This window comes from Pelodiscus sinensis, chromosome 17 (genome assembly GCF_052426305.1).
Source record: "Pelodiscus sinensis isolate ZL-2025 chromosome 17, ASM5242630v1, whole genome shotgun sequence".
Classification (NCBI taxonomy): domain Eukaryota; kingdom Metazoa; phylum Chordata; order Testudines; family Trionychidae; genus Pelodiscus; species Pelodiscus sinensis.
In genome coordinates this window covers 19,829,358-19,853,253 of record NC_143068.1, presented here as the reverse complement: position 1 = coordinate 19,853,253, position 23,896 = coordinate 19,829,358, and the positions used below count along the sequence as shown (strand labels likewise).

At 41.2% G+C, this 23,896-nt stretch overlaps 1 protein-coding gene across 2 annotated transcripts; it reads right to left on the bottom strand.

The window, feature by feature from the left end:
- Window positions 1-6,973: 6,973 nt before the first annotated feature.
- On the bottom strand, window positions 6,974-22,491 carry ZFP64 (ZFP64 zinc finger protein). 2 transcript variants are annotated; one of them, XM_075901186.2, is made up of 6 exons: window positions 22,332-22,491; window positions 20,256-20,492; window positions 18,494-18,673; window positions 16,873-16,935; window positions 15,957-16,208; window positions 6,974-12,584 (listed from the first exon to the last, which is right to left on the bottom strand). In XM_075901186.2, exons 1-6 carry the CDS (start codon window positions 22,378-22,380, stop codon window positions 11,287-11,289), a joined length of 2,079 nt encoding a protein of 692 aa, XP_075757301.2. In that variant the 5' UTR covers window positions 22,381-22,491; the 3' UTR covers window positions 6,974-11,286. The 2 variants fall into 2 exon arrangements, with proteins under 2 accessions (XP_075757301.2, XP_075757302.2); XM_075901187.2 differs by having other exon boundaries at window positions 18,494-18,655.
- Between the last annotated feature and the right edge of the window lie 1,405 nt (window positions 22,492-23,896).

The window sequence follows — 23,896 nt, the reverse complement described above, 5'->3', positions numbered from 1 at the left end:
CTTATACCAGGGCTTTTAGCCTTTTGAGCTACGTCACTCATTCATACATCATCATCCCCTTGACCAATATAGCTATGATGGCAAAAGATTATAATAGAGAGCTGGCCTATGACTGCAATGCTGCATATACGAATGGAGCTAAACTTTGTAAGTACTACTGAAATGTCTGCAGAATATCATTCGTTCAATCCTGAAAGAGCCCTTTCTTTTCCTGTTGAAAATTTACAGCAGAAACAGAATCCTGAATCTGAGGTTGCGGAAAAAGGTATTGACATTGAAGGAAAAATGGTTTCTTTTGTAAAACTTTAAAATACTTTTATACCCTATTAATTTCAGTTTTTTTCATAAAATTCTTTCTTTTGCCATTGACACAGCCAAATCACATTTTTAAAGCAAAGTATGGAAGAGTCTGAAAATAAGGACTTAAAATAGAATTTTTCCTATGACATTAAAGACAAATTCAGGTAAGACTTCTCTGGTCTGGGACTCTTTGGCTAAGCAACATCCCGGATCAGAGAGGGAATGAGGCTGTCCAGGAGTCTGGCAGCCAGCAGCGGGGGGCTGAGGCTGGTGGGCACAGCCAGTAGCTAGGACCATGGAGCTTGGCCAGTGGCTGGCAGGCGGGCCAGGAGTGAGTCCGGGGCTAAGGCTCATGACCAGCAGCGGGGGCTGTGGACGGCGGCAGAGCTGGAAGTGTGGCTGGGAAGGAAGTCCAGCAGCTGGGAGACTGGCAGCCCCCAGGGGACCAGGATTGACTTCCCCATGTCTGGCAAATTCCCTTGTTTGGGACTGGTCAATGTCATTCCAGAGAGGTCCAACCTGTAGCATGTTGTTATACGAATATATACCTAGGCCACAGTCCCTGTTTCTCAAAAATAACAGAGTTTGCAAGTTTAAAGTTATGGGCTAATTTTATTCATGTGCTCTGCTCACTCACACAACATCCACAGAGAATTTGGCCCTATATAAATCAGTATTTATTAGATTAATCCAATATATCATTAAACAAATCAGCTTTTCATGAACTATTTTTATTTACTCACAACATGGTCTGTGAAATTCCTTAAAGATAAAAGATAGCTGTGTAATCAATTGTATATTTTTATAAATCCTTCTCAATGTCTGATGACTGGAATAAACCCAAATGCAGAACTAGATGTCTGGGAGAGAAAAGAAGTCTTTCCTTATTAAAGACCTCTAATTTACAATGATATTGGAAACACTGTTTTCTAGAAGTCACTATAGAAACCATTATCTTATGGAGGGTTAGCTGGATAATTGACAGAGGATGTTAGTTCCTTTTAAAGTTGGTGTCTCTTAAAATTTAAATAAAAAAGATTAAAGATTTTCTAACTGGAAATGCAAAAGGCTATTAGATCATCCAATCAATATCCCTGAAATTACAATATGCAGGCCTTTCCACAGAGGACTTATCAAATATTGTATTGATAGCAGAACATCACATTGTAAGGACAAAAACTGAATGCAAGCTGACTGCCAACATAAAATATGGAAAAAGGTCAGATAAGAGTTACAGAAAAATATCGTATCCCTTTTTTTTTTAAAAAAACAAAAAGGCATTTTCTAATTGCTTGCAAAGCTCAGACAAAGTGCCTCTGCAATTTTCCATAGTTTTCACCTTTTTTCTTATAAAGGTTGAGTAAAACACTGAATGGCACCTTACACTACAAATGGTTCTGCCAGAGTCACTGAGATTCTATATGGAATTAGGGCCAAAATGTGATATTTCCACTCAGTGAATAATACCTGGGTCAAAATGTGGGTCAAAGTCCCATTGACTTCAATTGGGAATAGTGTTTCACCTCCTATTTCCAAGCATGTGACTCCAAGCATGATCTAAGAAACATTTTGATTACAACTATTTTACTATGAAAAATCTCTCTTCCTAAAACATGTGTACAACCCAATGTGAGTTTCACACAAAAACTCCAAAGGAGCTAACTTTGGGCCAAATCATACTCATTTTAAGGATTCATCTACATTGGGGATTTCCTGTGATTTCAGCCACTGGTGAGCGGCCCCAAGTGTAGCTGTGCACCAATGCCAACCTGTGGCTGAATAGATAAATCAAGCTTCAATGTGCATCAGTGTTTACTGTGGTGTGACAGGAAAGATCACAGAGGTCCCTTTGAGATTGTCACTCGGCATGTGCTGATCATATCACTTAGCCTGCTTTCCTGTCCATTGGGGAGCCCCACCAACCTGTCCTGCTGGGCCAGATGCAAAAGCATGGAGTTGGGGTAACAGCCCCCAGTAGAGTAACAGACACCGATAGCATCTCAGTTCTAGGACTTACTAGCACTTAGGAGCACAACCCCAAATAGGACCAAGCCTCCCCATCCATCTTACTCTAAAAGTTATACAGAAAAAGCTCATAAGGTTAGTTCCCTTTATTAATGGGGAGAGAGATGCACAGTTGTTACTCCCTGTCCCTCGTAACAATTATTTACACTGAGTTTGATAATAAACAAAAAAGTTTTTATTAAGTATAAAAAGTAGGAGTTAAGAGATTGCAAGTGAAAACAGACATATCAAAGCAAGTTACTAATCTAAAATAAACAAAACACACTAGCTAAGTCTAATACACTAAGAGAGATTGTTATGGATCACATTTCTCAGCCTAATCTTTATTTCAGGTAAAATCCTTCAAGTCAGAGCTGATCTATTCTCTGGCCTGGGTCTAACAACTTCTTATGTATCCTCATAGGATGAGGAGGAAGTTTCAAAGGCCAGTTGAAGACAATCACGGATTACTTCCTATCCTTTAAATAGAATTTCCCTGATGAAGGCAGTCTTTGTTTCATTCTCCCCAACCCCATGGAAAAATACCAAAATCAAGAAGGATTTCAGTACCAGGAAGCATGGTCATGTGTTTTTGTAGGACCAACCACAGTTTGGGAATCCAGGAAAAACGAAACCATTTACAGATCATTGAGAGCAGTGGGCCATTAAATACCACTAATGACTTTCACTAGGCCCTGGTCTACAAAATAACTCCACTTATTTTGAAATAACTATTGGTGTGTCCACACTACCAAGCCCGTTATTTCAAAATAATGGGCTGGTTATTTCAAAATAACTCCTGCTTTCCACAAGGAATAACTCTTATTTCAAATTTTGAAATAGCGTAAGTGTGGATGCTCATGTTATTTCGAAATAACTACTCCCCAGAGTCATTCAAAGTACTTAATCCCCAATGCTTCCTAGGGCTCTAAGTCGAGGCAACATATCCACGTTAAGGGAGCTTGCCTTGGACTAATTTTGACGCTTTCCTATTGTGTGGGCATCCTATTTCAAAACAGTTATTTTGGGAGTTATTTTGAAATAAATTATTTCAAAATAATTTCCTAGTGTAGACATGTCCTAGAAGACCTAGATTAATAAATAGGTTTACACTTCATATTTCTAACTTCACATACAAGAATGATACATGCAAACAAATAGAACATACACATTAAGGGGATCACAGGCTCTGGATTGATACGCTACTTGACCTGTTTTTCATAAATCATATTTATATTAAAAAACATAGTTCCATAAGAATATGGGGAAGTCACATTACACGTTGTTTTATGCACAGGAAAACTGTATTGGTATAAGCCACAGACTAAGTCCCCCAATGGCAGGGAAAGTTGTATCATTGACTGAGGAAAATAGCATATGGCCTGTAACTTGGAAATTCTATTGGCTTTTGAAATTAAGCCCAAACCCACCTCAATGTTCTTGATAGATACTGCAGCACACGATACAATGAGATCACATAAATAACACTAACACCTACACAAAATAAAACATGTTACACATATTTCCCTCTGAATTTTGGATATCTTTTGTTTTATGTGCTTCCAAATGTGACTTTATAAAAACAGAGGAAAAAAATACATAAAACATTTTTATAACCAATGTCACATAGTAACAAAAGCTTTATGTATGGGGAAAATGTTTTACTTGAAGTATGTATATTAAAGATCACTGATTTAGTAGTGTTGTTGCTAAGAGCTAGTGAATTGTTATTGAAAATAGTCCATGATGAAAACATTATTAAAAAGTCAGGACTCTTAAGATGGTACAGCGCTTTGGGTTTAGTGGGTAAATATTCATAAATGCCTATGATTTATCCCCCTAAGTCCCAAAGAAAGTCAATGGAAGTTAGTCTCATACACTGCTTAGATATTTCTGAAAAATATATTTGATATGTTCCTCCTAAGGGGAACAGAATTTACAGCAATGGAAACCAAGCATGATCTATTTTGTGTAGAGAGGAAGGTTCTCCTGTCTAGTAGACTCAACCTGAGTTCTGTTCTGGATTCTGCTACTAACTGATAATCTGACATTTTGGTCAAATCACAAGCTTTATGCCTTAGTTTACACAACTATAAAATTGCTGTAAATACTTACCACAGGGATGTTGTCAGGTTTATGTAAATATCTGCATTCAAAATTTGAAGATGATGTTTCAAATCCTCAGATGATGGACACTATGTATGTGCACATTATTTTCACAGGGAAAGATAGACAAATTGCTTAAGATCTTGATGACTGTGGTGGAATTCTAGGAGAATCTATGAATTCCATGGCACTCAAGAAAAAACAAAAGCTCCATAAGAGAGTGAGAGAGACTCTTATGAATTAACGTGCTTTCTCCAGGGAACAATAATTCAGTTGATAGCAGCATGAACATGCTAAACAAGTATAAAATATTAAAGCAATATGCTTCTACCAGCTCTACTAGACAATGGTCAGCATTACATGTTTATGTTAATATGCTGAAAGAAAAAAAATCATCCCTATTTCAGGGTTGTTGTTTTTTTTCTAGTTTGGAGGGGGAAAAACCTAACTAGATTATTTCCTTAAGTGTAATGTAAAAAGCTAAACTGCTGAAGACAGCAGTACTATCTATGTCTTTGTCTATTCATTCTCACCATTTTGTTATCTTTCCTGTTTATCTTAGAACTATACATAGGACCAGCATAAAGTGTTAGCCCTCATAATACAACATCAATCTACTGGTTTCCTACTTTAAAAAGTAAACAACTGTTTCAAGAAAGTGAAATGCAGATAACAAAACTGTCTAAGGGTGACACTGGAGTTAATATAAGGTTCCTGGGAACTCTGATGCAATAGGACACACATACAGGAGATGCACAGGTATACATTCACACAATTTTGACCAATAAAAACTTGTGCTGAATTTGCTATTTTACACTACTTACTTGCTCTACAACAGGCTGCAAACTATTTAGAGATTAAATTGAAAGGGAGTTTTCAAAATTAATTTTCTGTACACTTACACAAAATAAATTCTAACTAGAAATCTGCTCTGAGTGGGACAACACAGATCTTTACTGATTGCCAGTCTGTGATCTTTTAATTTCTGTTACGATGCTGCCAATTTTGATATTTTTTACTGTTAAGTGTCCTGCAACTTATGGAAGTTGCAACAGAGGACTTTTTTTCATTTATACCTAGCAAAGAGTTGAAGAAAGATCTGTTGGAGAAAATCAAGTTTCTGTTTCACAGGAAATATATTGGCTAAACTCAAATTGTATCTGAATCTTTAGCACCACCTACAGATGATACAAAACATTTCATCACTTTAAAAATTATCCATTATACGATATTTTCTGCATATCGAGGCAAGAAAACTAACAAATCTTACTATCTAGCTGCTAAAGGTTTGTGTATTTATGCAGTCTTGAAGAAACTGTAATAAACAGACCAAATTATCCCCTTATTCTTCTGCTCTTTTCATATTAATGGTTTCTTGTCAATTTTCAACAAATGGTTGAAGTACAGCATCAACATACTGAGATGGGATGGAATTTAAATTTTCTACCGAAACCAGCCCTTGATTTTCTCATAGCCAATGCTACAGACGACATTCTAAAATCAAAACCATAATAAACTGAAGTCAGCATTCCTGCCAACTGCAGGGGATGAACTTTCTCTTGTTTCACTGTTATGTTCTGGAGCCAGACGGCTGTCTAGCTGATGATAAAGTCTGCATGATAATGCTGCAAATTGAGGACATGGAAGCTTCCAGATGTGATTGGGAATTGTAATTTACATAAAGCCTGTCTTGACTTTCGACCCACCCACAGAGAAGTATTTTTAAAAATGGTTAATATTTCTAGAATAAAATGGAGTAATTCACAGGATACACATCATTTTGGGAAGCGTATTCATTTTGCTAAAATATAAATTTTGGCCCAAAGGCTTAAGAGTAATTATTTTCCATCTGCCCATATATCTCAAACCGAAATGGCCTCCAGATTTTGAACAGATCCTCCATCTCACTGGGAATGATAATTCCTAAATATTTCATATATTTGAGTTGCCACCTAAAATTTAGATTCCCCTATGAGCAAGTTTGCTTATGCCCAAAATTTGACTTTTCCCAGTTGATTTTATATTCCAAGAGGAGTCCAAATGCATTATTTAAATAGGTTAGGAACAGTGATTTCAAGTTTAGATACAAGAATGTCACCAGGAAAAACAATGATCTCCTGCTGTTTTTATTGGCACTCTTCTCCACAGATTACAATGCATGGACCTTGCCAAAACAGACTGCTGCTGGTTGTGGGGGGAGGAAGGCGGGAGAAACTCTCCCACAGCCACACTGGCTCTCAAATTTTCGGACTATCCCACACAATAATCCTTTTGGCTAGATGTAGGTAGGAAAATTAATATTTCAGATTCTTCCCATCATCTTAAATTCTCCAACTCATAGAAAGCCTGGTTCTCTAAAGCAGTGCTTGTAGCCAAATTATATTGCTTAGATGGAAGGACAGACTGTCTGCAGGGCCAGAAGCTTGGCATAGCAAGTTGGCTGACCTGACAGCTCAAGAGCAAGTAACAATTTGAAGAGGGACCCCTGATAAAACTTAAAAAGATTGAGTTTAACTTTTTAGAAATGCTTGAGTTTCCCTAGCAGATGGAAATCAAAATGTCATTCTCCTTTCCTCTCCCTTTCTTTTGCATTCCTTCTGTTTTTTTGTCCTTTTTTCTCTTTATTTTTTTGGGGAAAAAACTAAACACCAAAAAGGTATCCCTTTCAGAAGTAATAAAGTTTACTGAATGGGTATATCAGATAGTAATTTCTCCTTAGACAAGTCATTACTGTTATTAAAAACCTGAATTTGTAATGATGATAAATTATACAAAAGTAACAAAACCAAGGGGATAATGGACGCATGCGGTTCAAAGAGTCAGTATGATTTGAAAGAAGGTATTTGCCTAAACTGGTCATAAGCATTTGGGGCTTGATTTACTGAGTTTGCTTTCAATGTTGTTCTCCAGTTTCCTGCTATTGTATAATACAAAAAGGCTGGCATCTTTAACACAGCACTCAATATGAGCATTGCCAGAATATTCCACTGATGAAGGATCAAACACATTAGGGCTTGCTGAAGATCAATAAAGTTTTATCTCGAGAGGGGAGAAAATGCTGTTCGCTGTTAAAGGATATAAAATGCTTACTTGTTTTCTTTAATGTCTTCTTTTGTCTATTGCAACTTGTTACTATGTTCAAACTACATACCATTTCCTCGTCTCAACCTCACAAATTAGAACGTTCAGACTTACTGCATACCTGAAAGCATTTATAGATGGTTTGACTGGGAGAAAAAGTGAATGCCAAGGTTTGGTGTACATGGCAACTGACTGCTTGCCAAGCCAGAAAGTGAATATACAACACCCCAGCTTGCCATGCAATAAGGTCACAGGTAATACTGTTCCAGTACAGCAAAAGTCACAGAGTGGCTTGCTCCATATTATCATACATGTTACTATGCACTTAGTTCACACCTGAAAATCAGTGACCAGAAACAATATGAGCACTAAGTGCTCTTTCATCCTCAAAGTGCTTTGCAAACATCACTTAAGTTCTGATCATGCTTTAGAGGGAAGTATTATGCTCATTCTCCAGTTGGGGAACATGAAGCAGACAGATTGTATCCAGTGTTCCCACTAATTTTTTTTTCCTCCATGAGCAGATTTGGTTATGTGTACCAAAGTATGTGCAGTTGTGTACCACACATGCTGCTGGCTGTGGGTGTTTTGCTAATCCGCTGGTTTGCATTTGAATCTCTTCTGGGTGGCTGCTCAAGTACTTAGCTTACAGGGAACACTGGCTATAACTTGCCAAAGTCACAGAGCAAGTGTCAGGATTATAACTCACAATTTCTAGCTCCCAATTAATTGCTGACTATACTTTCCCTCTCCTTAGCTTTGGGTACAGCAACCTTCTTTCTCATTCCATTTCTGATCTTATATACCAGTGGGTTTGCTCAATGACTTGCAATTAATCCTCTTCAGATGTGAGCTCACCATAAATCAGCATGCCTCTACCCATAGCCCTTTAGGACCTGGCACAGATGACACACACACACTTGTGAAGAGAAGCACCTGCAAATGGAATCATCATATGGAAGGCTTAGAACAAGTACCACTATACCAGAGTATGGAATGCAGATAATCATTTTAATGTAGATATTCACAAATTTCTCCTTCAAACTGCAATGTGGTTTGGGAGCCATCTTCTTTACTAATAAATTAGCCTCCGTTATTTAACGTTCTCTTCATTTATTTTGTAACGGTAGCCTTTTTACCCCATCTAGAATGTTGGAGAATATATACACAAGTTCTAGGACTGCCCGTATTGCAAACAGGTTCTGACCAAACCAAAGCTAGGGTTCAGGAATCAAGATTATTCTGAACCAGTTTCTTAAAAGGATTATGATTTTAAGGCCTAAAGAAAACAAAACCCCAGAAAAACTATATTGAGGGGCTTTTGTGGAATAAGTTGGCATTGCTGGTGGATTCAAACTTACAAAACATATCTAATCAACTCCTCTGTCAACAAGGATTCTAAAACTGTATCTGTAATTTGTGTCTGCATTTTCCCCATGTGTCATTTTCAAGGATGCAATGACTCAGATTTGTGAATGCAAACATAAATATGGCTGGAAAATATGCATGTGCAAACTGACCAATTTCAAATATGACCTTATTTATGTATCCTATCTAAACATGTTTTCAAAAGCATGGAGAAATATTTTCTGTCTCTCTTTCTTTCTAAAAAGGTACATATTATATACCTTACAAAACTGTTAATTGAATCCACACTGATTTTTTTATGGCTGAAGCCAAATACTGATAGGTACATATTTATTCTCTAAAAATACATATTAATTGCATGATAAGTGCACAAATAACCACAAGCTCTATCTTGTTCTGTACTAATATTAATGTAGCTATATTTTTTAATTGTCTAGCTTTTTGATCCCCAAAATGGAATCCATAATTAGATTTTGTATTGCAACTAGTCGAGTATATTTTCTTTTCCCTCTCTTTAAACTGTATTATTTATAAAGAACAGAGATGGAAATGCAAAATACATTTTTTTCTATCACACAACTAAAAGCAAATGATAATGCAGTACCAAAACAAATGACATAAAATTGCAACACTATATTTGGAAAAATATATTGTATTTTTTAAAAAAGGACCTTTGTGATACAGATCAGAGCTGTATACATGATTTGCATAAAAGGTCTGTTATGACACAAAGTATAACCAACACACAGACAGCATTCTATAATTCTAAGGGAATACTCTGGAGCCTGATTCTGCATGAGCGTCTCTCGCGAAGTATTAAGTGTCCCCCCCCCCCAACTCCTATTGACTTCAACAGACGTTTCCTGTAATTAGCAATTACCACAATTCTCCAGACAGAATCCCAAAATCAATGTTGAGGAACAGGGCATTTCCTGGGGACTAACAGTCAGCCAGGACCAGGTGATGGGTCCATGCCAAATTAACACAATTATCTGGAACACAATTTTTAGAATACCTTAAAAAGGTTTATGATTCACCTGTCACTTCTGAATGGATATGTTGTGATGCCATGATGATGTGCACAGTTCTGGGAATACAGAAAGCATGATAAAGTCTATTAGCTAAAACAGCCTGCCTAGGGTCTGATCCAATTCCTACTGAAGTCAATGGAGCTCCTTACATCAACTTCAATGGATGACCGACCAGACCTCACCTCAGGTTCTAGACCTCAATGCACCATTTAGCTTAAAGAGATCAGACATTGAAAAGATCTCCGCTCCCATTTATGCCGTGAATTCAGTGCCCAGATTTTTTTTTTTTAACTCAGCCAGAAGGGCTCCGAGTTCTTTAGAAAAGTGTGGTGGTAACTGTCATGTTAGGAGCTGTCATGTGATGACCATTTTGGAAAATCTGACTCCAATTCATTCTGATTAGTTTGGTTCTGATTCTAAATGATATTAGATAGATCAACATTTACAAATTTAGACCCCAATCCTGCAAACCACTTCAGTGGGGCTATTCAAGTGAAGTTAAGCAAATGCATAAGTGTTTAAAGGACTTGAAGCTGAATTCTTCATGTTGGTTAACATACCGTTGTTTTATCATCTAAATAGTAGCATCAGATCATATGAAATTCTATTAGAATTATATCTGAATCATCTGAAAAAATAATAAAAAATGAACAGATGTTTATTTTGGGGCAATTACTGATACTATGTGCAAAGTCAAAAAAGTAGAACCACTGTTAGCAACCAACAGATTCACCAGAAGATGCTTCTATTACAGCCCCAATCCAGCAAAGCACAGAAGCATGTGTTCAATTTTACGCATGTGAGTAGTTCCACTTAAAACAATGAAGCTAATTCACGTCTAAATGCTTTGCCTGATTACCACTCATATGCACAGCATAGCAATGGGGTAGGCCCCATTGTAACCTGCAGGATGAAATTTGGGACATACTGCCCAGGTGCTAATGGGTCTCCACTTGCACAAAACCATCTTACTCAAACTTTTCACATGGGATGAGAATGGCATTATAGTAGCTTAAGGCGAGATGTTCTTTGCATTTGATAAACTAGTTTAAGACATTTGCTGCGCCAAAAATAGCTCTTGGAAGCTTTTATGAAATGTGAATTTTTAAATAGTTGCTTTGATATTCACAATCACATTTTTCAATGATTGCTGCTTTTAGTTTCCAATACATGTAACTGTGCACAGCCTCATTGCATGTGCAAGTAACTGCATGTTTGTGTGTGAATGCCACATATGAGTACATGTGCAAAGTGATGCAAATGGAATACTAGAGACCAATCTCTGGACTCCTGAAAGTGTGGCCCTCCCTTAAATGCCATAGAACCCCACTGACTTCAAGGCTTCACAACAACGCATGATCCAGGGTGAAACTGGACTGCAACAGTAATAGTTTAACTAATCTAGTATGGCGTCTGCAGGACACAGCGAAGCTGTGTGGGCTCCACTTTGAATGATGGAGTAGGTCTGCTTAGGTGCCTGGGTGTGAGAGGATGAGGAAAAGATGGGAGGAGGGGGAACTGAAGTAGACACAGAGATACTTTGACCCCCATCACTAACCACAGCCTCATCTGTTGCCCCTTCTTGAATCAAAGCATTGAGACCTTCCAAGTCAGAGCAGCTGATTCCAGAATCATTGATGAAAATATGGCCTGATGAATCCCTGTGACCATTGTCTGGAGCAGCAGAAATCAAAGTCTGGTGGAGAGTACCATTGTCAGTTTGGTCATGGGCTGTGAGCAGAACTGCTGGCTGCCCGACTGACCCAGCTTCGCTTTGAGAAACAGGGGGATGAGGCGGTGCCAGCAGACTGACCTGGCGTACTATTTGCAACTGGCTAGTGGCAGACAGGTCTTCTTGATTCTGGCCAACTAATGAGGGAGGCATAACATTCACTGAAGCAGCCTGAACTATTTTATTATCTTGAGGCACTTGATGGCCAACAATGATCTTAACTGTTCCTTCATTATACGGAGAAACCTGAGTGGCTTGAATTGGGACTTGAAGGTGACGTACAGTAACTGGGGCATTGGTTGGCCTACTATCCACGTGCAGCTGCAAAACAGCCATTTCTGTATTTTTGGTCCCATTATATTCACTGTGCTGCTTCTTATGGCTCCTCAGAGAATCTTCTCGGACAAAGGAAGCTTCACACAGGCCACATTTAAATGCTTTCTTAGCATCCAATTTGGCTACTTGCCTGGAGCTACCTTGCTTTGGCTTATCTCCATCTTTCTTTTCAGTAGTTTCCTTTTTGGTTTTGACTTTGTCACCATGGGCTTTCTTCATGTGCGTGGTCAGATTGCTCCGCTGTTTGGTATCAAAGCTACAGAAGTCACATTTGAAAGGGCGATCATCGCAGTGAATTCTCTCATGCACCTTGAGAGCTGCCTTGTTAGAGCAAGAGTAATTGCACTGTAAGCATTTCACTGGCTGCTCAGGCTGATGGGTTCTTAAGTGATGCCGAAGGCTTGTTTTGTTTCCACATTGGAACTCACACTCTGGACACTTGAGCGTGTTCTCCATGCTGTGCTTGATACGTATGTGCGATTTCAGGTTCCCTTTCATGGCGCAGCGGACGTCACAGAACTCACACTTGTAAGGCTTCTCTCCAGAGTGCACACGCATGTGCCTCTTCAAGTCAGAGTTGATTTTAAATTTAGCACTACACATCCGACACTGAAATGGAGCATCTCCTGTCAAGAGAAACATACATTTAAATTAGAAGTCAATCCACAAATCTATGGTACTTCCTGGATAGACTGAAAGCTGCATAAACTTCAAATGGTACATGAACCCCATTTGTTTACATTAAAATTTCCAAACATATTTCCACAATGCACTAAATTCTTTAGTAGGGTGAAATTCAAATGTTGCATTCTCTTGTTCCACCTGAAGTTGATCAGAAACACCTGTGTGAGAGAAACCCAGTAGCCACTCCTGGCATAGAGGGCTCGTGGGTAGAGAGAAAATGTGGGCAGGATGACAGGTCCCTCCAGTTCCTTGATATTTGTTTTCCAGATGTTCTCCACTAGTGATGGAAAATCCTGCTCAGTCTGTTAACCAATTAAACATAACCGGTTAACTGGTTAAATGTAAAGCAGGATTCTGCGGGTGGGAGACCTAGCCTAGCTCTATGTCAAAGGTTTCAAATAATAGCTCTTGCTAACTTCTTTTGTATTTGCTCAACTCTGACCTATGCGTAATCCGTTTACTTCAAGTTAGTTACGTGTATAAGTATTTGCATCTTCAGGGCCTAAACCTCTACAATTTCCTTGAATTTGTAGGTTGTCACTATATAGGCAGCCAAAATAATCAGATATATTTAATACACTCTCTCAAATCCAGGGCATGAATTTACAAAACATGAGTCCATTTAGGAGATGGTGATTTATTAAAACAAACAAAACAAATAATCCCGCAAAATGCTGTAACAAACTAGCATTTACAAAACAATACTATTCATTCTTAACAGTTCTTCTCTGATCCACTTGCACAGTAAGACATCATTTTGGTATTACTCTGCCACATCATGGAAGGAGAAAAGTGAAAGAACTATAGGATGTTATGTAAGACAAATGCTGGAATGTGCTAAATTCAGTCAATGCTTTATATATTAAAAATCAAACTGCATATGGCTAATTTATTTTACATGTTAATATTTTATAGATCTTTGTGATAGTTGTATAATTTTGCATAATTTGTTTATCCAGCAACATAAGCACCTAAATCAATGGCATATTTTTCAAATCAAGTTGTGGCATACTGTGCAAATCTCACATCTATTTTATAATTGAGATATATAGCACATTATGTTTGTGATAAAGATTTTTATTAACGAAGATACACTAGTTGCTAGTCTAGCTTACCTATTTTACTGTCACAACTACATACTCTTCTAGTTGAACGGTAAGACTCAGCTATCGAATGTGTACCTCGTTTACTGAAGGTGGCATATTTGTACCTTATTTACTGAAGAAGTACATATTTCAGAAACTCAGTTTTCACATACTGGACTGACAGGGTTGCAAAATTTGAGTATAAAAGTGAGCAGAGATAGATAGGCGGGATGGATGAAATCTCAGCCCCACTTTAGAATGAGGTTTCTCAGAGATAATCCATACAAGAGTTACTTGTGGAAGTTCTTCCAATTCTATTATGTGGAATCAAATTATTTATTTGGAAGGGGAACATGTGGCCCTGACAGGGCAACTTGACACAAAGGCTATGATTTTAAAGTGACAAAGCAAGTTTGTGGTCTTATGACCACGTTACCTGTTTACCTGCTAAAAAAGTCACTAAGAGTTTATTCATTCTTTGTTCTTCACTGGTTGAATCCTTCTATATTGTTGCCACGTGGCCTCACAGGGCAATAATATTTTTTGGGGGTGAACTTTTTGTCAATTCATCAGGTGGCAGTGAAATGCTACCTTTTGGAAAAGCAGGGAGGAATAAAACTAGTCTTCCTTCTACCATGGATGAATCCTTCTGGGGCAGAACTGCTATAGCTTACATCTATGCACAAGGGCTGTTGAGTAATCGTAGTTAACTCACGCAATTAACTCGATTAATCACAGTTTTAATCGCATTGTTAATACAGTAACTCTTTATTTAACCTTGCCCTGGTTAACATTTTACGTTGCTTATCCATTAGAGCATGTACTCATTTAAAGTTGTGCAATGCTCCCTTATAATGTAATTTGGCTTCCTGCTTTGTCCACTACCTGCAGGATTTTCTGGAAAAGCAGCCTGTACTTGTGGGACTGCCTGCCCATCCCTCCACTGACTTGTAGCCAGCTCCTTACCCCTCTCACTCATAGCATCTCGGGAGGAAATGAACCTCCCACACATTACCTGTGTATGCGCATCTGTCTCTCACACGCACAGTGTGCCTGTCTCACCCCTTTCCCTCCCACCTGGCACTGTGCAGCTGTGTATGCACTGTCTGGAGGAGAAAGTGGTGCACTCCAGCAGGATAGTGTGGAGTGCACCGTCATCATGTTTAGTTTCTGCAAGGAAACTGACCTGTGTCTACTGCGTTTTCTTCCTCCTGCCTCAGTCCAGCCACCTTGTAGAGTGTGTGGCTACATCAACAATAATCTATTTACACTTGAAGGCTCAGTCAAGTGCTACTTCATCATTTAGTATCAAGACATTCCCTGGGAAATGGCTTCAAAGTCACCACTGCTGTGCATAATATTAAATTATTTGTTTAAAACTTGTACTGTACATGTATATGCTGTCTTTTGTCTGCTGAAAAAAATTTCCCTGGAACTTAACACTCCCTGCCTCTATTTACATTAATTCTTATGGGGAAATTGGATTCACTTCACATCATTTCCACATAACATAGCCTTTTTGAGGAACATAATTACAACATTAAGCAAAGCACCACTACAGAATATTAAATGAAACTTAGTAAATAGTTTTAAATGTTTTTCAACATTTTCAGATATATCCATTTCAATTACAACACAGAATAAAAAGTGTATCGTGCTCACTTCATGTTTATTACAAATATTTGCCCTGTTTTTTAACTCATCTTATAAAAGCACTGTAATCCAATCTTTTTATTGTGAAAGTGAAACTTATATAGATTTTTTTTTTTGTTACATAACTGCCCTCAAATACTAAAACATGTAAACACTTTAGAGCCTACAAGTCCATTCAGTCCTACTTCTTGTTCAGGCAATTACTTAGAAAATAAGTTTGTTTAAATTTATGGGAGATAATGCTGTATATCTCTTGTTCTGTTTTACTCGCATTGCGTGGCTTCTGCAGCTTTGAATCCAAGCAAAAGAGCAATCTGACCATGCACATAAAGACAGCTATAATATGTACCGGTGTGTAATCAGCACACACTTACATTAGAGGAATGTATTCTGCATCAGGTGTTCTCTGGTCCATATTTATCATTACTACCTCATTTTCTCATGTACAATTCCTACTGCCCTTCACATCCTGAAAATCCCACTGGGCACCTATCTACATCTTTAGCAGCAAAATACCTCAAGTGTGGCCCAATGTATTTTCAAGCCTTACCGATTGACATTCTTGTCTAGACTTACCAGTATGGGATCTGAGATGTACAGTAAGTTGGCTAGAGTTTCTGCTTGCATAAGGACAGATCTGGCATTTAAAAGGGCGCTCATTTGAGTGGATGCGCTGGTGCTTGTTGAGACTGCTGTTGTCAGCAGCTGCATAGTCACAATGTTTACACTTGTAAGGTTTCACGCCAGTATGGGAACGCATGTGCATCTTCAGCTTATCTTTGCGACTGAAGCACTTGCTACACACCTCACATTTATGAGGCTTATCTCCTGAAAACCAGCAAAACAACATCAAAATAATAACTTTTGTAATGCCTCAGCCTCTGAACTAAACAAAACAAAAAAGCAATTATACACAATTTTCAAATACTAATAGCCTGAATTTTCTAAAGGCCATCTTAAATTCACCTGCAATGTTTATGCCTTCCAACACCTCCACATTAAACATCCTTCCTAATGTGGACAGAAAAGGTGAGGTATGTCAATACTACAAGAACAATTCAGAAGACCCTTTGAAAAACTGTGCCCTTACACTGGCTTTTGAAATAAAAAAATTATTGTTTCAACTAGATTTTTATAAATTTCTAATCCTTATCTACCATACAGAGCAGTGATTCACTGAAGAACAGCTTCCCATTCATGCCAAGGAGGTTCCCGTGTGTCAGTGATGAGTGAAGGATACATGATTACTGATATTCTGAAACCTGGAGGCCAAATGACTAAGTTACAAACTGTAACATACTACAGTAGTTTGTACCTTAACGTGAAATTTGGCATTCCAAAGGGACAGACCTTGCCTTCCAGGAAGCTAGGGTAGGGATCGTGCCTCTTGAACATGTAGGCTGGACTACTTAGAACTCAATGCTTTTCTTTGTGGGAAACATCTATTGATAACAAGAAGGAAAAATGAATGGTGATGGCTTTAGATGTTTACCTGTGTGTGTTCTTAAATGACGTTCCACATCTTTCATACCATACGATGTCTTGAATTGGCAACCTGAAAATAAAACAGATACCCCAAAAATTAGATTTTTAAATTTAAAAATAACAAGACAATAGGACATGTACTTTGACAGATTCAGGATGTTGCCTTTCTTGACATGTATCTGTAACATTTCTGTGTCAAATATATGAAATATATCACTCTACGGTGGGGTGGGGTGGGGTGCATGTGTATGTGTACATACATATAAACATAAAGAGAAGAAATTCAACACTACCAAAAAATGAAGTCCACATCTTGTTTGCATATACTTACTTACAATAAGTAAGTAGCTGTACTTACCTATAAACTTTAGTCTTCTAGTGCTTCCCTAGAAGATAATTCTTTCTCTGCATTAACTCATTCTGGAATGTCTCCTGGTAATCTCTAAAACAAATTGTGTGGAATCTCTGCCTGGGTTTTGAGATGCACTCTACGGTACACAGGGGACACAGGGAGACTAATTAATTTCACATATAGTCTCAAATGAGAGATAGTGGGGGCCTACCTGATACATTGGGGCCTTCATTCTAAGGAGTTTTCCCTGACTAAAGAATACTGAGTAGGGCCCTGAAAGTTTGTGTGCGTGCAAACTAAGGCTGTGCATGTGAAATAAGGTTCTCAGATACAGACAAGATTTGGAACAATACTGTGAATGCTATTTTAACAAACAAGACAAAACATTTGAGGAAAGTTTAACTCCCAAGACTTGCAGCATTGAATCCTGTATGAAATAATCAAGCATCTGTTATGCAGGAATTTTGTGTACTATATGGTAACTTTACCAATTAATCTTATTTAAATATTGAAGATACTTAAAATCTGTCCATCCATGTAAACGTTTGGGTCCATCAGAACTGTGGAAATAACTTACAGGATTTGGAACACAGGATATTAATCAGGTCCTACTATTGAACTGATGTTTCAGCACACTTGGAAGCTAGGTACAGCTCCACTGACCCTGGCCAGCACACATCATCAGAGCAAGGTCGGAACCTGAGAGATGGATTCTACACTCAGGCTACGTCTACACTGCAGGCTTCTTGCGCAAAAACTGTTTTGCGCAAGAGTTCTTGAGCAAGAGTGTGTCCACACCGCCATATGCTTTTGTGCAAGAGTGTCTATGGCAGTGCGGACGCTCTTTTGAGCAAGAAAGCGCTGATGGCCATTTTAGCTATAGGGATTTCTTGTGCAAGAAACCGTTGTTGCCCGTCCACATTGCCTTCGTGCGCAAGAGGGCTTATTCCTCATGGGGAGAGGAATAACTCTTGTGCAAGAAGCCCTCTGTTCCGATACTGTACTGTAAATGTACTTGCGCAAGAACGCGTGTGCAGTGTAGACGCTCCGCAAGTTTTTGCACAAGAATGACTGTTCTTGCGCAAGAAGCCTGCAGTGTATATGTAGCCTCACTGAAGTCAATGGCAAAAATTCCACTGACTTTGCATATCATGTTTTCTTGTAGATTCCGTGTAGATTAATTTCACGAATTTAGGCAAGCCTAGCATATTTATAACTATACAAAACCCACCAATTGTAAAATGAAAGAAAAAGGAAAAGGTAGCCAATACCTAACCTGGATAGCAGCAGTTCAGTTTCTTTTGAGTAACTGCAGTAGTGGATTTTCTGGAACGTGTTTTCGATGATAGGGATACAACAGTGGCAGTCTGAGGTTCACGGCTCTCACTGGGCAGATATGTTTGGTACCCATGCTCAAAAACAAACTCTGGAGCAGAAACTAAAAACAAAAAATGGTCTGCTTTCATAGTATAAATCTGTATTCAATTCCATTAAGCACCACCCATAACTAATTCTATTTTTATAGTCACATTTGCCTATTCTTTTATAAAATGTTTTTCTCTGCCTATTACGAAGTAAAAGCTCCCTGTAAACAAAAAGAAACTGCTGAAGGCTCCTTACCAAGTGAAAGCCCCACGTAAACAGAAACTGACCAAGACTCCTATCCTGCAACTGGATATGCATGGGTAGTCCCTTGTACCCTTACAAACACTGAAGTCTGTGAGATTTGTACAAGCATAAGGGTGTGACACAACTGCAGACCTCAGAGCCTGGTCAGTTTCTTCTGAAGTGTCTGGGAGAGAGGGTTACTTATATGAGCACAATTTAGGGCATGTAAAATCCAGTTTAATTGATTAACCCATTAAACACCATATTTAACCGGTTAACCAATTAAAGGGGGGCCAGGCTGCCATGTCTGGACGACCAGAACAACCCATGTCTGCAGCAAGACTCCTTGCACGGCTGGAGCAACATCCTGCGGGAGGGGCAGCTGCCCCACCGGTTAATCTTTCACATCCCTAGTACATGCATGTTGTTAAATGTTAGTAGAATCAGAGCCTTAAGTCAGTATTCGGGGGAAACAGTGAAATCGGCTTTATAATAAATGTTGTCAAAAGTATGAACTATAAAACTGAAAAAAAAATTTTTTTTAATATTTAATTTTTCAGTCAGTCATTTTAGGTATCAACCATAGACATAGTAGGTAAAACCATTTTTATGCAGACTAATTAATGGCTTTTATATTTACTTTTACCACTTTCCTAATATCAAACAGGTTGATATTATTGTCCTCATTTTACAGGTGAGTAAATCAACAGGCAGATAATTTCACCAATTCCTCAAAAATCCAGTGAATCGTGGGCAGGGATTACAACTCAAAAATTCCTGGCAACCTGACCTGAATTCAGTCCATTTGACTACTCTTTCAAAAGTTTTAAGACTTTTGTATATCAGATTCCCCTGCTCCTTCCAAAAAACCTTTCTGCAAATCTCTCTGAAAATTAATGTCTCTTCAAGTTAGTTCAATGAGGTCCTAAACCTGAAAATATGCACGTATGCAGCTTTATTCAAGTAAACTTCTGCAAATACTTTGCCTTTTGCAGAGGCAGGAATGATGAGTATAACGGTATTTCTAGTTAATTACGGGGAGCACTTTTTCCAGATGCAGTGTTCTCTTAGAAGGAGGACCTGTATTGAGGATCAACAAAAACTCTAAACCTGGGTTTGTTACCAAGGGCACCACTAAAAATACAGTGTAATTTCACTATTTTTCATACTGACGCTAATTACAGTTTCCTTTCATTAAGTGCTGGCTGCATGCCACATAAAATTTAAGGTATTATAAATTAATCCATATTTTTGATTGTCAAATTAAGCGAATAGTGTTATTTCAAAGCTAATGAAGTAGTCAGATTGCTTCTCCTTCCTTCACCTATAATATATCTGAATGCTTGTGTGCAAACTAGTGTTTTAGCTTAATGATGGGTCACAGATTTACATTTCTATAAGTTATGGGCTTTCAAATTCCTAAGCAATACCTGTGATGGTCTGAGTCTCTGAAGTAATTGTTCTGGTTGTGGTTTGAGTCTGTGTTGATGGCACAGTTTCTTCTGAGACAAACTGGACAGTACTAGTGGTCCCAGTTGTACTGGTCAGCTGGCAGCCGCTTTGCTTATGAGCAACAAAGGCATCTAGGTTAGTGAACTGCTGCTTGCAAATGCCACAAATGTGAATATCTGGGGTGAGCTCCACTAGGACAGTGGTGCCTCCTGGAACTACAAAAATGGAAGATCAAAGAATTTACATTGATGAAATCAAAACATGAAAACATTTCTACAAAAAAGTGAAAAGAAATTTAAAAAAGATTATCAAGTATCATATGAACCAGGACCTCTAATGAAATATCTGCAAATATCCCTTTCATCTACCATTGGCAGAACAATAACAGGAACCGTGAAACCAAGAGTCATAACATTCAGCAGATGAGTATTACAAATGTTGAAGAACTAAGCATATTTAGTGGTATATGAAGTTTCAAGGAACTGATGTCAGTAGGAGCTGAGCAGCTTGAAGTACAAAGCTGTTATTTCATCCTTTTTCAAAAAAAAAAAAAAAAAAAAAAAAGGTACACTAGGGTACCTAGGAAACTTTATTTGTGAAACTTGCATACCTGCAATGCTGAACTTTAGGTTGCCAATAAGGATATACTCTGGTTCTTTGTAACACACTTGGCAACAGGCGCTTGCACAAAAGTTGCACTCTAGGAACTTGCACCTTTGCATGCTGCACAATCACCCTCAAAACCATGAGGTTTGCACTGTTACACAATGCCTATGTGCATTGGGCCCAAAGGGCCTACACTGATTCTCCCAGCACACTAGGCTCAGGGAGCTTGCCCTAAGTGTTCAGGTAGCTTTCCCCAAAAATGTAGCCCTTTGCCCAGTGCTCCAATTATGGGGGATAGGAGTGAGACCTTAATGAACATGGATGGCCCTGGAGTGAGGTGCCAGGATGTTTTTTTGCCTGGCTGAGACCAAGCAACAAGACTGCCTTTTAGAGATGTAAAAAGTTGGTTAAAATGGTAACCCGGTAACACTGAAAATCTTAGCGTTACAGGGCGTCCCGGCTATGCATCCAAGATATGTTCCAAAAAACATGGCAGTACAGTGAAACAAGGTAAAGTGGGGGGATTTTTTCCCACACAGCTGACTTCATGCACGAATTGGTCTCTTTTTTTTTGCTCGATGTAAGAGGGGAATGAGAGGCCTTAAAACAAAGTCACAGTTCCTACAAGTGTCAATAACATTAGTGTGGAACTGATGTACACAGGGACACGCTGTACACGGATACACAAGCTCTGGGCTCTCCTCATAAAGCGTATTTAAGCTTTATATGGCAAAAGCCTCCCTGAGAGCCAGGCCAGTAGGAGCCAGTCCTGGGAAGATGGCTTCAGAGTTTAAATGGATAATTATCAACTTGTCGGATAACTGGTTATTTGGTTAAACTCTAACATCCCTGCTGCCCTTACCACCTACCCTCCACTTTCTCCCCGTGCCTCCCCTATCCCCAACTGTCCCATGTGTCCCAGCCCTAACTCCCGACCTGTTACCGCCGCCTGGCTCCTCCATCCAGTACCATCTCCTCCCACCTCTACTCTGCCTCTCTGGCCTCTTCTGCCGCCCCCGCGGTCTGATGCGCGCCCCCAGTGGGGAGCTAGAAGCGCCCCCGCTACTCAGCCCCCAGGTTCCCCTTTCTCCCGGACCCCGAGCCGCGGCTGGAGGAGGAGCGCTCGGTGCTGCAGGCCAGAGCCCGTCTCCGCCGACCGGCGCCGGGCAGCACCTCTCGGCGGCTGCAGGGGCCTCTCCTGGGCGGGGTGTCGGAGCCCGGGTCCCGCCAGGGAAGCTCCGAGCCCAGGGTCCGCCCGCCTCCGCGCACCGGCACCTGCTGCTGCTCTCCAGGCCCGGCCCGCTCCGAAGCAGCCGGCCCGGCCCGCCCAGCCCCTGGCTGCTCTCCCGGCTTCCCCCAGCCCTGCGCCCGCCCGCCCGCTGCTTACGTTACTCAGGTTTCGGGGCCTGCTCGGGCCCCGGAGCGCGCCTGGCCCGCTCGGCACTTACACGGCACGGGGCCGGCGAAGCCCGGCGCCCCCTCGCCGCCCGGGTTCATGGCGCGCTGCACGGCCCGGCGCGGCCGCCTGCAAGGGGCTCACTGGCCGCGGGGACCCCCGGCCCGCGCGGGGACTGACGCGAGGGAGCGAGCGCGCCCGCGCGCTGTGAGCATGCTCAGTGGTAGCAGGGAGGCCGCTGCCCTCCCGGGCGGAACCCACCTGCTCCTACTGGGGCGGCGAACGGGGCCGCAGCCGGCAGCCCTGGTGCTGATTCGGGGGGGGGGGGGGACCTGGTTTGAGCAGTGAGAAGCAACCCCCCCCCCCAACACACATTCCCCTTGTGCACCAGAGCGGCCCCAGCTAGTAGATTTGGTGCCCCCCCCTTCTACAGTCTGGGGTGGGGCCAAAAATGAGGCCTTCAGTGTGTGGGAAGGGGCTGCTGGGAAGCGGGGGTCTGGCCAGGAGGAAGGATGGGTGCAGGGCCTAATGCTGGAAGGGAAGCCCCTATTCTCCGAGTCTGGATCCAGGGGTATGAGTAGCATCCTACAGCTGATTCTATAGGCCTGGGGTGGGTTGCTAGGGCGGCAGGTTTTGGTGGTGCCTAGAATGGATCCAAGTCCCCTCTTCCCACAGCAACTACCTCAGGCTCTGGGAGGGGGGTTGGATGGGAGAGGGGTGGGATGGGAGAGTGTAGGGACTTGGGCTCTGGGTTGGGGTAGGAGGTTAGGCCAGGGGCGGCCCTAGACTAGTTGCCAGCAACTGGCGCCCTAGGCGAACCGTGCAATCGGCATCCCCCAACCCCAAGGGCAGATATCGACTGAGGGTTTTGGTTCTGTGCTGGGGCCGAGGGGCTGGGGATGGAGTTCTGTGGCTGGTGACTGAAGGGTCAGGGGGTTGGGGAAGGAGTTGGAGTTCTGGGGCTGGTGGCTGGGGGCCAGGAGATGGAGTTCGGGGGCTGGGGAGAGGGAACAGGGTGCCAGTCGAGGGAGAGAGTCCTCTGCACCCGCCTCCTCCCAAGATCCCACCCCCCCAGAGAGAAGCCGGCATGCGCCTCTCCCGGGGCGACCCCCCCCCCTCTGAGAATAGGGGCTTCCCTTCCAGCATTAGGCCCTGCACCCACCCTTCCTCCTGGCCAGACCCCTGCTTCCCAGCAGCCCCTTCCCACACACTGAAGGCCTCATTTTTGGCCCCACCCCAGAATGTAGAAGGGGGGCACCAAATCTACTAGCTGTGGCCTCCCTGGGCTCTGGTGCACAAGGGGAATGTGTGTGTGTGTGTGTGTTGGGGGGGGGGGGTTGCTTCTCACTGCCCAAACGCACAGGGGAAATCTCTCCGCGTTCCTCCTCCCCCAGAGATGACTCTCCCGCATTCCTCCTCCTCTGGGGCTGACCCCCTCCCTCCCACGGCACAGGGGAAATCCCTCCGTATTCCTCCTCCCCCGGGGCCGACCCCCCCCCCCGTGTTCCTCCTCCCTCGGGGCCGAACAGCACAGGGGAGATCCCCCCCCCCGCATTCCTCCTCCCCCGGGGCTGACCCCCTCCCTCCTGCGGCACAGGGGAAACCCCTCTGTGTTCC